This window comes from Trachemys scripta, chromosome 2 (genome assembly GCF_013100865.1).
Source record: "Trachemys scripta elegans isolate TJP31775 chromosome 2, CAS_Tse_1.0, whole genome shotgun sequence".
Classification (NCBI taxonomy): Eukaryota; Metazoa; Chordata; order Testudines; family Emydidae; genus Trachemys; species Trachemys scripta.
In genome coordinates this window covers 250,412,216-250,424,589 of record NC_048299.1, presented here as the reverse complement: position 1 = coordinate 250,424,589, position 12,374 = coordinate 250,412,216, and the positions used below count along the sequence as shown (strand labels likewise).

Sequence of the window (12,374 nt, the reverse complement as noted above, 5' to 3'; positions counted from 1 at the left end):
ATCGATCCCGGAAGTGCTCACAGTCGGCGCCGGTACTCCAGCTCGCTGAGAGGAGTACGCGGCATCGACTGGGGGAGACTTCCTGCCGCGTCTGGACCGCGGTAAGTTCGGACTAAGGTACTTCGAATTCAGCTACGTTATTAACGTAGCTGAATTTGCGTACCTTAGTCCGAAGTGGGGACTTAGTGGGGACCAGGCCTAAGGCTAGTTTTTATACATGGGGCTGTGTGGCCTCTATTCCTCCTGAAGTCACTTGCAATTGAGGGGGTTCAGCTCCTTGTAGGACTGAACACTTTGACTTATGGCAAAGATATTGGGCAAACACTTGTAAGAGAAGTAAGACCCAGTTACTGTCAAGCAAATTCAGGACTAAAGAGACCCTAGAGAGGTTTTACAGGAGCTGTTAATTTCCATGGGGCTGCTGCAGAAGAGTAGGCAGACTGTGTCATCCTTGTTTACCTTATGCAGTGTCCATCTGCTGAGACAAAATGCAAGCCCGGAGGTATTAAAAAAAGAACGCTGTCAGAGTAGAGGCACTATATCTGTGAGAAATGCTTCACATAGTTTCCAATATCACAAACTGCTCCTGCTTCTATTTAAATCCCTGTAGCTCTCTCCTCTGGAAGTTATTCAGTCTAGGATATTCATTCACTAGGTGGTAACCACAAGAGATAGAGAAGCAGCAGCAGCAGACAGCAACATGCCTCCAGAAGAAGGCCAAAAAGCTACACCTGCAAAAAGGGCCATCAAAAAGATCCGAACCGCCAGCCTAGTAATCAGCTTGGCACGAGGCTGGCAACAGTGGGCAAGCGACCACAACACAAAGCAAGCCCAAGAGCCCTCAGGATGGATGCCCAATGCAGAAGAACCACCAGCTGAGCCACCAAAAGAAAGGCTATTATCAAGATGGCCCGTTTCTACTAAGAGCGACCAAGAAAAGGGCGAGGAAAAATCCTCAGGGAAGGAGGTAGTGGCTAACAGGGATGTAGAAAAAGATTCAAGTGAATCTGATGAAGCTCTCAGAAAGTTTAATATTAAAAGCAAAGAGGTGACCAAAACCGTTGTAAGTAAAGTCTATGAAAGAGGAAATGACATTAGCCTCCTCAGTGATAGATATGAGAAGGATAATGGGAGCCCAGAGATCTGCGGGTGCAAGGAGGAGTCAAGTAATTTTGACAAAATCCTTGGTGACAAAATGTCTCCTACAAGGCGGAGGAAGTGCTCAAATCTGGTGACAGAGCTAACCAAGGGTTGGAAACAGATGGAACAAGAGGATAAAGTCCCAGAGTTGGAGCTACATAAATGTCGCAGTGACAGCCTGGATACAGAGGACAGTGGCTATGGGGGAGAGGCAGAAGACAGACTCCAGCAAGTAGACGCTGACCACATTATGAGGATTAAACGACCCATGCCATCACTGTAAGTGAACAAACACTTCATTAGAGTGCACCAAAATGGTTGTTAGTCCCTGAGACAGATATGGATTTCCAGGAGGGAGAGGAGAAAATGGGAAGCCAAAATTTTAGGAGCTGGATAAGGGCCAAAGGGAGACTATAAAGTTTTAAGAAAAGACAGCCCCCCCCCATTTCCACCCCCGATTTGATAACTTCAAACTCACAAAGGTAATACCATGGGACTTGGATCCTTACTCACACAGCGTGAGAAAAATACTCATTGATTATTGTGATAAACGGTTCACCCCAAAGTCGTAGGCTGAAATGTATCTACATAAACCATGTGATAAAAAAGTTTGAATCTTGAATAGATTGCTAAAAATTGAACTCGCTCTGTGGATAAAGATCAACAGAGAAATGGGCTAAATTCATTGAATAAATTATTTGCAATGAACAGCATTCCAAACTTTAATAGAAATAAACAAGGAAAAGGTTGGAAAGGTCAAGGTCTACCAAAGTTCGCCTTCTAACCTCCAATCACAGGACATTTATGATTTGGAATACACCCACCTGAGCCTAACAGATGATCGATGCTAGAAGGAAAGACATGACTAGGACAATATTTTAAAAAGTAGACTCCTTGATGCAAAGTTGTACACACTTGCAACCATTCCCATGTTAATTTTTCCAGCAGTAACACCTATGCATGCACCTGATGGAATGTATATCACCCGCATGCACGTGTTTGTGCTAGAAATATGCAGAGTCATTTTGGATGCAAACTTGTATGCACAAAAATGGAGGCTGGGTTGAGACTCCTTTGAAATTGAGATTTGACTCCCACTCTCTTGCATATATGCACACACACGAGGAGGAAAATATTTGGGGGTTGTGGTGGATAATCAGTCCCACTGGAACACTGTGGCTGAAATGGCTATGGCAGTACTTGGATGTGTTGGTGTGACCGCTGTTGGAATACTGTGTTCAGTTCTGTGTCCTCCATTTCAGATGGATGTCGATAAATTGGAGAGGGTTCAGAGAAGAGCCAGAGAATGATTAAAGGATTAGACAACATGCCTCACAGTGATAGACTCTATGAGCTCCATCTATTTAGCTTAACAAAAAAAGATTAAGGGGTGACTTGATCACAGTTAAGTTCCTACATGGGGAACACACATTTGACAATGGACTCTTCAGTCTAGCAGAGAAAGGAACAACATGACCCAATGGCTGGAAGCTGAAGCTAGACAAATTCAGACTGGAAATAAGGCATTTATTTTTAACAGTGATGGTAATTAACCATTGGAACAATTTAACAAAGGTGATGGTGGATTCTCCATCTCTGACAATTTTTAATTCAAAACTGGATTTTTTCCAACAGATCTGCTCTAGGAATTATTTAGGGGAAATTCTATGGCCTGTGTTATAGATGGATGATTACAATGGTCCCTTTGGGTCTAGGAATCTATGAAAAATGCTAAATTTACAGTCATTAAAGAAATCAATTCAACCCTTTGCATGTAAGTAAAAATCACCATAGTTAAGACTCTGACCACTTTTTTGGCTCCTTTAGGCATAAGTGCTTTGGCTGAATAGGGATAACTTTAAGCATGAGTTTAAGCCTAAGCATGTGCTTAAGTATTTTACTGAATTTGAACCTATACAAGTTTCTGGATTCTGCTCACAAAGTAGGTAAATATAAAATAAACCATTGGAGACAAATTTACAAAAACATTACATTTGCTGGAAACATCTGTGGTTATAACTCAGAGACATGGAACTGATCTGATTATTTAGTTAGTCAAGAAAGACACTATACTTTTCTCTACAGAATTGAACACCAAGTATGAATTGTCAAGTGTAAAATCCCTGGCATGTCTGAAAAATCACTATAATCAAATCTTACAAAATAATGTTTTATCCTTCAGAAACAATCTGATGTGTAGGAGGTTCCCTTATGTCTGCAACATGGTGTGAGGAAAACACAAAGAGCACAATCTGTTATTTAGGTTAAGAATTGCAGCATATTTTACTTTCATTTTAAATATACGTGGAAAGAATTATTATGAAAAACATACCTCTCCTATAATGAATTAAACAGCAAGTCTGAATCTTAGCACCAAACTAATATCTCCTTGTAAGGGTTCCTGTCTGAAGATTACAAACAAAAATTGTATGTTAATTTTTGACTCCATGTGTTACCAAAATAATCGGGGGATTCAAATCCAGATATTGCAATCAATGGAGAACTCTCATTCATTTCAATACAAACAGGATTTGGCCTACAGAGGTAGCTCCAAGAAGAATAGACATGCCCTGACGTCAAATAGCTCCTCACGAGGTCTCCCACAGAGCAAACTTTGCAGAAAAAGGCTGCAAACAGTTGGGTTGTAGCTTGCCCTTCCAATATAGTCACTTTGATTTCAGGAAAACAAATTATTCATACACCAGAGACTGCAAGAGGGAAATTGATTTTATATATTTAAAAATGTACTTCCTACAAAGTAAATACTACTGTAAACATTTGCCTTACCTGAAGAGCACTGCATACAGACATAAAGCAAGCTAGACTTGTTTTGCAAACCTTAAAAAGAAAAAAAATTAACAAAGATGTATAAGCTTCCTTGCCACCTGTAGGATAGCAATAGAAACTACCTGGAAAAAGGAAGAGGGGGAAACAGAGAAAAAGAATTTCCTAGATCAGGGTACTCAGACCTCAGTGATTGAGGAGCCAAATTAGCGATCAACATGACCCAAAGAGCCACAGAAGTGTGAATTCATTGTTTCATTTACTCTCTCTCATTCATATATATATATGAATATGAGAGAGTAAATGCAAAATGACTGGTTCCATGGGCAGCAGGTATAATAGGCCAGGGTGCCGCGGCCACTGGACTCCCAGTTGTGGGGTTGGGGGAGGGGGGTGGGGGGGAGTTTTATTGTGCCCCATGCAGGTTCCAGGGTGGCTGAGGAGGAAGTATGTGCTATTCAGCTTCCCGGGTTCATCAGTAAGCTCCCTGGACTCCAGGGAGATTACTGATGAACCCAAGAACCTGAGTAGCAAATACCACCTTCTCAGCTGCCCCGGAACCTGCACGAGACATATCAAAAGCTTCTTCCAGACCTGAGAGACACTTTTCTCCACACCACTTGGGGTCTGGGAAGGAAAGGCGAGGTGAGGCGAGGCGCGGAGCAGCTGCAGCTGGCCCAGCTCCAGGCAGGTGTGCGGGGGAGGGGAGATGGGGGAAGGAGGCTTGGGGCCTCAGTGATCCAGCTGCTGGGGCAGAGGCATACTGGCAGAAGGGGTGGAGCTGGGCTAGCCTCCCCAATGGGGGGCTCCACCCACTGCCCATGTCTTGATCAAGTATCATCTTATCAACTAGAGTTGGTTAATAACATAGTAAAAGCATCCTGATGGGTTAATAACTTAGATTGGTTAATAATTAAAATCACACAGTGGTTTAATATCATGTGCTGTGAAGAGTTGCAGGAGATACATTGAAGAGCCACTTGTGGCTCACGCACCTCAGTCTGAGTATCACTGGCCTAGATTATTCAAGATGCCTGGGGTACTTTTTAGCTTCAGCTTATTTTTGACATCACTTTCAAATTCAGCATCTAAGGCTGGGATTTGCAAGAGAGCCTGAAGAATTTAGGGTAGAATTTTCCAAAGTGTACAACTCACTTAGGAGCCTAAGTCCCATGGAAAGTCATGGGACTTAGACTTCTAAGTGAGTTGGGCACTTTTGCAACATTAACCCTTAGGTATCCAAATCCATTAAACATCCCATGGTAGCTGGACACTGAACTCCCTGAAGCCTCTGAAAATCCCAGCCTAAGAATTTAGGCCCAGATTTGTAAAGGTATTGATGCATTGCTAAGTGTAGCATTGTAATGTCCAACTGATTTAGGAGCCTAAAGCTCATTTTCAAAAGGGATTTCACGATTTAGGAGCCAAAATCCCATTGATGCTCAGTAGGATTTAGGCTTCTAAGTGCCTAAGTCCATTCTGCAAATATTTAGGCTCCTTAATCAGTTTGGGGTTCAGCATTGCAGTGCCTCTCTGTTTATTCAACAAGACAACCCCTGTTCCCTCTATTGGAAGAATGTTCATAGATTCATAGCTTCTAAGGCCAGAAGTCACAGAAGACTACTGTGATCATACATGAGTGGATCCTTGTAGAGTTTTCCTCCTGTTGCAGGTTTCATGGAGTAAGGGAGCCAGCTGGCCCTGTATTGCCCTTTCCTCTCAGGAGCCATGTCTCCACTGCCTCGCATCCTCTGTTGTCATCTACACCTATGCCAACTAAGAGCAGACTGAGTGCAAAACCTATCAAATCAGAATAGCAGGATTTTACACACACTTAGCCTGGACGTAAAAAAGCTCCACACGGCACCAGGGCTGTGGAGAATCAGGACCAGCGTGTTCATACTGTATCCAAATCACCATGTCAGAAATGAGAGCCCTGGCAGTAGAGCTGGTGGAATAATGCCAAAACAGATACATTGATACATCTGCAAACAAACAGATGGACTCTGCTCCACTGCTATCCCTAGGGTCACATCATTAATTATCTATAAACATCAGCAGTTATTCACAGAAGTGTTCATATTTCACACATTTTAGCACAAACAGAGCTCTGAAAATTCAAAACAGAAGGGCCTTATTCACTGTTCATCTTTCTTCTGTTTCAGTCATCCAATCAGGGAACAGACCAATACCATGTTATACAGATGACTAATCACATCCCACAAATAATGAATGGCTAATAGCCAATATGAAAGAGTTCTCAAATAGAGGCTGAGAACTGACCACCCATAGTAATCAGATAATGCAAATAAAGTGCATTGTACAGCCTCAGAAATCAGGATCAGTATGTTGGCAATTCACAAACAGGGTGGAAAGGGAATCATTTTGCAAGGGGTGTTATCTGCAACTAATAATGTGACCAGCTCTACCTGGAACCAACCCAAATTAAAATGAACTGCTCACTAAAAATAAAATTTAACTAGCAAGGAAGTAACTATCTTTCTACTGGGGTTGCCTGAATATCTCAAATATCTTATATGTCAAATCTTAATGCAGTTACCTGGGAGAACACAAGATTAACCATACATACTGAGGTGTAAATGGGTAAAATAATACCTTTTATATTCCTTACAGCTGTCTGCCTTACTGAAATCTGCTTGGAAAGAATAATTTTTTTGCATTTATAGTGCTGCTCTTAGGATTATATTTTTTTAAAACAGTCATATATTTCACTTTAAATTTATATTCTCAGAACATATCATAAAACCTGCTATTTTTGTTAATCAGTTTTGCTTTAACAACCACACACTTATTTTTTGGTTTTGTTTTGTTTTAAATAAGGCAGTCTTCTGTTTCCCCTCAAGGTTTCAGTGAGAACACACAGTGCCAGTAATTATTTCTCACATCAGCACCCACATCCATGCCAGCTGTAACTCTAGCTGGAGTTAGACTGATCTCCCAGCAGACTGCATGCAAATTCTACATTCTGGGATGATAATATTTAGTCTGTACCTAGAAACAAAACTGGTGGTGCATGAGTAATGAAAACTGCCACACAGAAGAAAAGAGCATGGAAGTTCTCATACATTAGGCACCCAAAGGAACAGAGGGAATTGACAGCACAGATCATGCAAAGAACAATGTCTCCTTAGAAATACAGAATGCATTCTTGCAAATACATTATAAGTAATAATAATAATAAGGTGTGGTAGTGTCCTAAGGCCCCAGTTTGGATCAGGGATCCATTGTGTTAGGAGCTGTACAAACCCAGAAGATATGTTTTCTGCCTCAAGCAGTTGATAACATATGAGAAAGAGAAGGAGAGACTAATCTGAAAAAATAAACTGGAAGTCAGTGTATTTACTGGTTAATGCTTCAAGAAAGTAGACAGTGGGGCAAAACAGAAATGCGAAAAGCAGGAAGGGTTAAACTGTATGATGCATGTAGAAGAGGCAAAGTGAGAATTAGATTATCCCTAGCCATGTAGGGTTTGAGAGTAAAAAGTAAATGTGAAATAAAGTGGTGCTAATCTAGGCAGCTAGGGAGAAGATTAGAATGGAAAGGCGATAACAGTATTTGGTTAGAAAGGAGGATTAAAGAGCTAGGTGGGAACAGAAAATGTAGGAGACCAAGTAAATAAAAGACCGAACAGAGAATGCAGTGTTCAACAATGCTGCCTCCTTCACTTCTCCTGATCCCAGGAAATTCCTGCTACAGGAGTTTTGAAGAGTTCCACAGGGAGTAGGGCCGAAGCAAGCTAAGCATATGAGTAAGGACAACCACTTTCAGGATATGTCTACACAGCAAAGAAAACCCACTGGCTTGTGGGGCTCGGGCTGTTTCATTGCTGTATAGACGTCTGAGCGCAAGCTGGAGCTTGAGGTGTGAGGGTCTCAGAGCTCGGGCTCCAGCCCAGGACGTCTATGCAGCAATGAAACAGCCCTGCAGCCTGAGCCCTGTGAACCCAAGCCCGAGTCGTCTGGCATGGTCAGCTGTGGGTGTCTAGTTGCTGTATAGACACCCCCTCTATGGTGTGGGCTGCCCTTCAGCCGCACTGAGACCATCAGTATAAATTACTTTTGACTCAGTCAGCATTAACTTACCTCGGTTTTCCCTCCACAACATACCCTCTTTATTGAGTTGGGGGAAGTGGCCAGTCAAGGAGCCCAATGGGGCCAGAGCTGGGCAGGATGCTGTGTAAAGGTTTAGGGCCCTTTGTGGATCTTCTGAGAACTGCGAGTTTCAGAAGCCAAATTCCCTGAACGTTTTTTTTTTTTTTGGGGGGGGGGAGGGGGGAGAGGCACACCTCCAAACAGGACAACAGAACAACAACTCAGAGTCAAAAGCTCACCAAGTTCTATCTGCAGACCTGGCAACAAGCTGCACAGCTGGTTTGCTGATAGTACCGCAATGTAATATTGTGACACTTCTTCCAGACCTTCATCTTACACACACACACACACACACACACACACACACACAATATTCCATGATTGCAAAATAGTGCTTTACATCATTATGGCCATGACTGTCCCGTGCTTTACACCACATCACTGGTGCAACTGACTTTAAAAAGCAACCTAAGTGGCCCAGGGAGATCACACCCCAGGTATCCTCCAGTGGCACAGAAGTAAGATAGGGGCTTTTACACCAATCACCCTTTCTCTCCACTACCAGCAGAGCAGGGGCAGAGGTGTGGTTGAAGAGAAGCGCTTGTGGCTGGGATACTTGGTTGCATTTTGGCCCCATTGGGCCGTTGCAGCCAGGTAGGTTAGAGCTGCCCTCAGAGTAGTAACAGCATCAAGGAATTTAAACCATTTTGCACATTTGCCCTGATTCGCATTCTGCAATATAACTGCATCTCAGGACTTGGCCCAATACCTATGAATGACATTGTAGCCATGGATGTTTTTAGCAGGCTCAAGGTTGAATGGGATTAGAGTGTAGTCAGGACACCACCTTCCTGCCCTTTGGGCCTTTGAAAATGAGCTAAAAATGAGCTAAAAATGTTGGGTCACATTTTTTAGTTGGGGCTTAAATGAAAAGTAAGTCTTTTCCTATTGTATGGGGTAGTACTTGTCTTATACTTATGCACCCTGTTATATTAATCAAATCAAAATTGATTGAAAGGGGCAAATTTTCAGACACTGGCCCCATTTTTTCAAGTATGAATAGCGATGGATGCAATATTTGCACTTGAACTAAATTTGAAGTGCCAATAATTGCACTTCAATTTCTAGGCCCCTGATGAACTGGCAGAAACAAGAAGGATAGCTAAGCGAGCAAGTAAACTGGAGAGGTAATTGCATTCACTCTTTTGCACCCACAGAGTGGGTTAATGCTGGGCAGAAAATGTGGCTAATAAAATTGAGATCCAGTGTATAAGTTGGTGTCTTATGCAAGATCAGCCTGGCAATGAATGGTGTGGCTTTTAAATACAAAATTGATAGATAAATCTAATACACCTACACTGAAGAACTAACTTTAGAATTAGTAAAAATATGCCACCTAGTGGTTAGTACTCTGGACTGGAAAAAGTTGTCTCTTACAACAGAAAACAGTAAATAGAACAAAAGAGCCCCTAAAAATGGTGAAATGAAAAAAAAAAAATCAAGCCCCATCTTTGTTTCTTTTAGTGCAAGCAGGTTTACAGAAGAACTAAGCAGCAAGGCCCACCGGAAATACAGTCCTGTTAATGCTCTGAAGGGCAGATGGCAAGAATGGGCAGACCAGCATGTGATAACGCAGAAGCTGAATCCTTTCAGTGAGGAATTTGACTACCAACTGGCCCAGTCGACACGCCTGCACAAAGGAGATAAGGGCTATGGTCGTCCTAAAGATGGAACGAAAACTGCTGAAAGGGCCAAGAGAGCGGAGACTCACATTCACCGGGAGATAAGAGATATGTGCTTTATCATTGCAACAATGGCTCAGCTGAGGCGCGATGGCAAGATCCAAGTCACCTTTGGGGAACTCTTTGACAGATATGTCCGTATTTCAGACAAGGTTGTTGGGATTCTCATGAGAGCTAGGAAACATGGGCTGGTGGACTTTGAGGGAGAAATGCTATGGCAAGGCAGGGATGATCATGTCATAATCACTTTATTGAAATAAATGTACAACAACCCATTATGGTAAACTTAAAATACACCAAATTTTTCCATTGCTGCCAGTGACCGCACCATTAAATAGTCAACGTTGTGAATATAGGAATTTACCACACAGTCGGAAAGATACTTAACATTAGTTCTAGGGAGTCAGATGTTTTATAATTACTCCTGTGATACCAAGCATCTTTTGCTATTCCCTTTGTATTGTGCCCTCTACCAACTGAGTTTGCAGCATTATAAAGTTATTTACCACTCAGATAAGGATGGATGTGGAAGAACTGAAGTGAATACATGTATTGCATGCACCAAAATAAATGTGAAAGCATAATGGCAGCAGAGACAGCTCCACCTCAATCCCAACCCTGAGTTGCTTTCACATACAAAACTTTCCCCATCCTAAATTAACTCAGATGCGATTTTTGGAGTTATAAAGTGGGTTGGATCAGGAACCAACTGAGAATATGAACTTGAATGTGCAATCTATTAAATTGATCCTTCAGTCCTGTCCTACATTTCATAATTAAGTCACTAAAAAATCTATTTAAGGGCATACAAATAGAATTTGAATGTACAGTCATCTGCATTTACAACTAAGGTATAGGAGATACCAGTTATTTCCTATTTTAAGTATAGCAAAATACTACTGCAGACACCATGCTGTAGTAACTAATTGACAAATGTTGATGTTTTAATGGTGAGCACTGTATCTGTGATGTTTTCCCTTACATTTCATACACAAAGTAAGATAAAACTTGTACACAGAGGGCTTTATATTTAAGACTGAGAAATGGATGGAATGGTGGCATACATCCCCTTCAGAAAAATACTGAACACAAGGCAAGACTTGAATGCATAGAGGATATGGAAATTCATGAAAATTACTGCATATATCAGTATATAGAAATGATTTCCCATTCAATACATCTATAGCAATAAAGGTAAATTAACATACAGCACATATTCTCTACTTGTTCCTGGAATTAAGTGTATGGTGCTAGACACTTGTAAACAGCTGCATTACAGAAAATGTACAAGATCAAGATGCAGGAGTAGCAATGGTAGAGACATTTTCCAGTAGACAGAGCCTACTTCTGTGAGTGAGGAATACATGAGAAATATTTTTCCTAAATAAACAAAGAGAATACATCCTCTGTGTATTCAGAAAGCCGGTGTTTCATAAGATGTTCTACAGAATATGGGCCTAATTCTACAACCCTTATTCATGTTAGGTTGTTCCAATGAAGTCAATGGCACTATTTCAGCCCAAGCAATGTTCAATGAGGGTAAAGGTGGCAGAATTCAGCAATGTATGTTTTAAAGAAAAGTTTAAAGTGGTGTTTCTATACTTTGTACCTCACTTCTATGCTGTACTATAGTATAGATTTCTATATTGCGTATAATGCTTACTGGATTATATAGACAACAGCGTCTCAAGACTATTACTATGTAAATTTCACACAGTATATACTATTGCCAGAATAAAATGTTCATTTAGGAGGAAAAAAGTTTGGGCAAACTATTTACATACAGTTAAAAATGAGAACCCAAATGATTTCCTTTGATAAGTTTCTTTCAAACTGAAAGATCAAACATCTTCTTGCAGAAGAAAAGGGTATCCGTACATTTTGCCTCAATTTGGTAAACCAAGAACTGTTAATTTAGCATTAAAACACAAATACTCCAATTTGAACTTCCTGGTAGGCATATTTTTTGTAAGCAAATAAAACAGACCTCAAATTTTTACAGGCAAATAATTCAAGAACCAAATAATATGCTCCTATAGTATGTCTTGTTCTAAAATAATATTAACATTGTAAGCAAGATAACTGATTGTGAAGTTAGCCAAGATAAAAACATATTACATTGCAGGTCTGATCCAATAGCCTTTTTGGTGACAATGCGACTACTCATGCAAATAAGAGCTGCAGGACTGGGCTCTAATTTGCAGATAAATATTGTGATATGAAATGCTGTATGTATAGGTTCTTGCATTACCCTCCGTGGTTCTTCATATGAATACCACTATACCTATTTAATTATTAAGTCATTTGCCTGTTGTCCTTTAAAAGGCTGTCAAAGTACAATACCTGAATGACAAATAAAATACTAATTTGAGTACCAGTGCTTGCTTATTTTTTCCACCCATACTTAGAAGAGAAACATGTTCATTCACATATTGTCTGATATATTAACAGACCATTTTAAAATGTGAACTTCTCCTGCTCCAAGCCACTACCCTGTTAGATACTCATCCTTGTGCTAAGGTCCATAGATCTGTTATAATGGGATTTTCATAGCCTACATCCAAGCTGGGAAACAGGATCATCCTTTAAATAGGAC

The 12,374-nt window shown here is 40.9% G+C and overlaps 1 protein-coding gene across 1 annotated transcript; it reads left to right on the top strand.

Annotated features, from left to right (window-relative positions):
• Nucleotides 1-647: 647 nt before the first annotated feature.
• ABRA (actin binding Rho activating protein) lies at nt 648-12,374 on the top strand. The gene is made up of 2 exons (XM_034763484.1): nt 648-1,419; nt 9,561-12,374. The coding sequence occupies exons 1-2, from the start codon at nt 701-703 to the stop codon at nt 10,036-10,038; spliced, it is 1,197 nt and encodes a 398-aa protein (XP_034619375.1). The 5' UTR covers nt 648-700; the 3' UTR covers nt 10,039-12,374.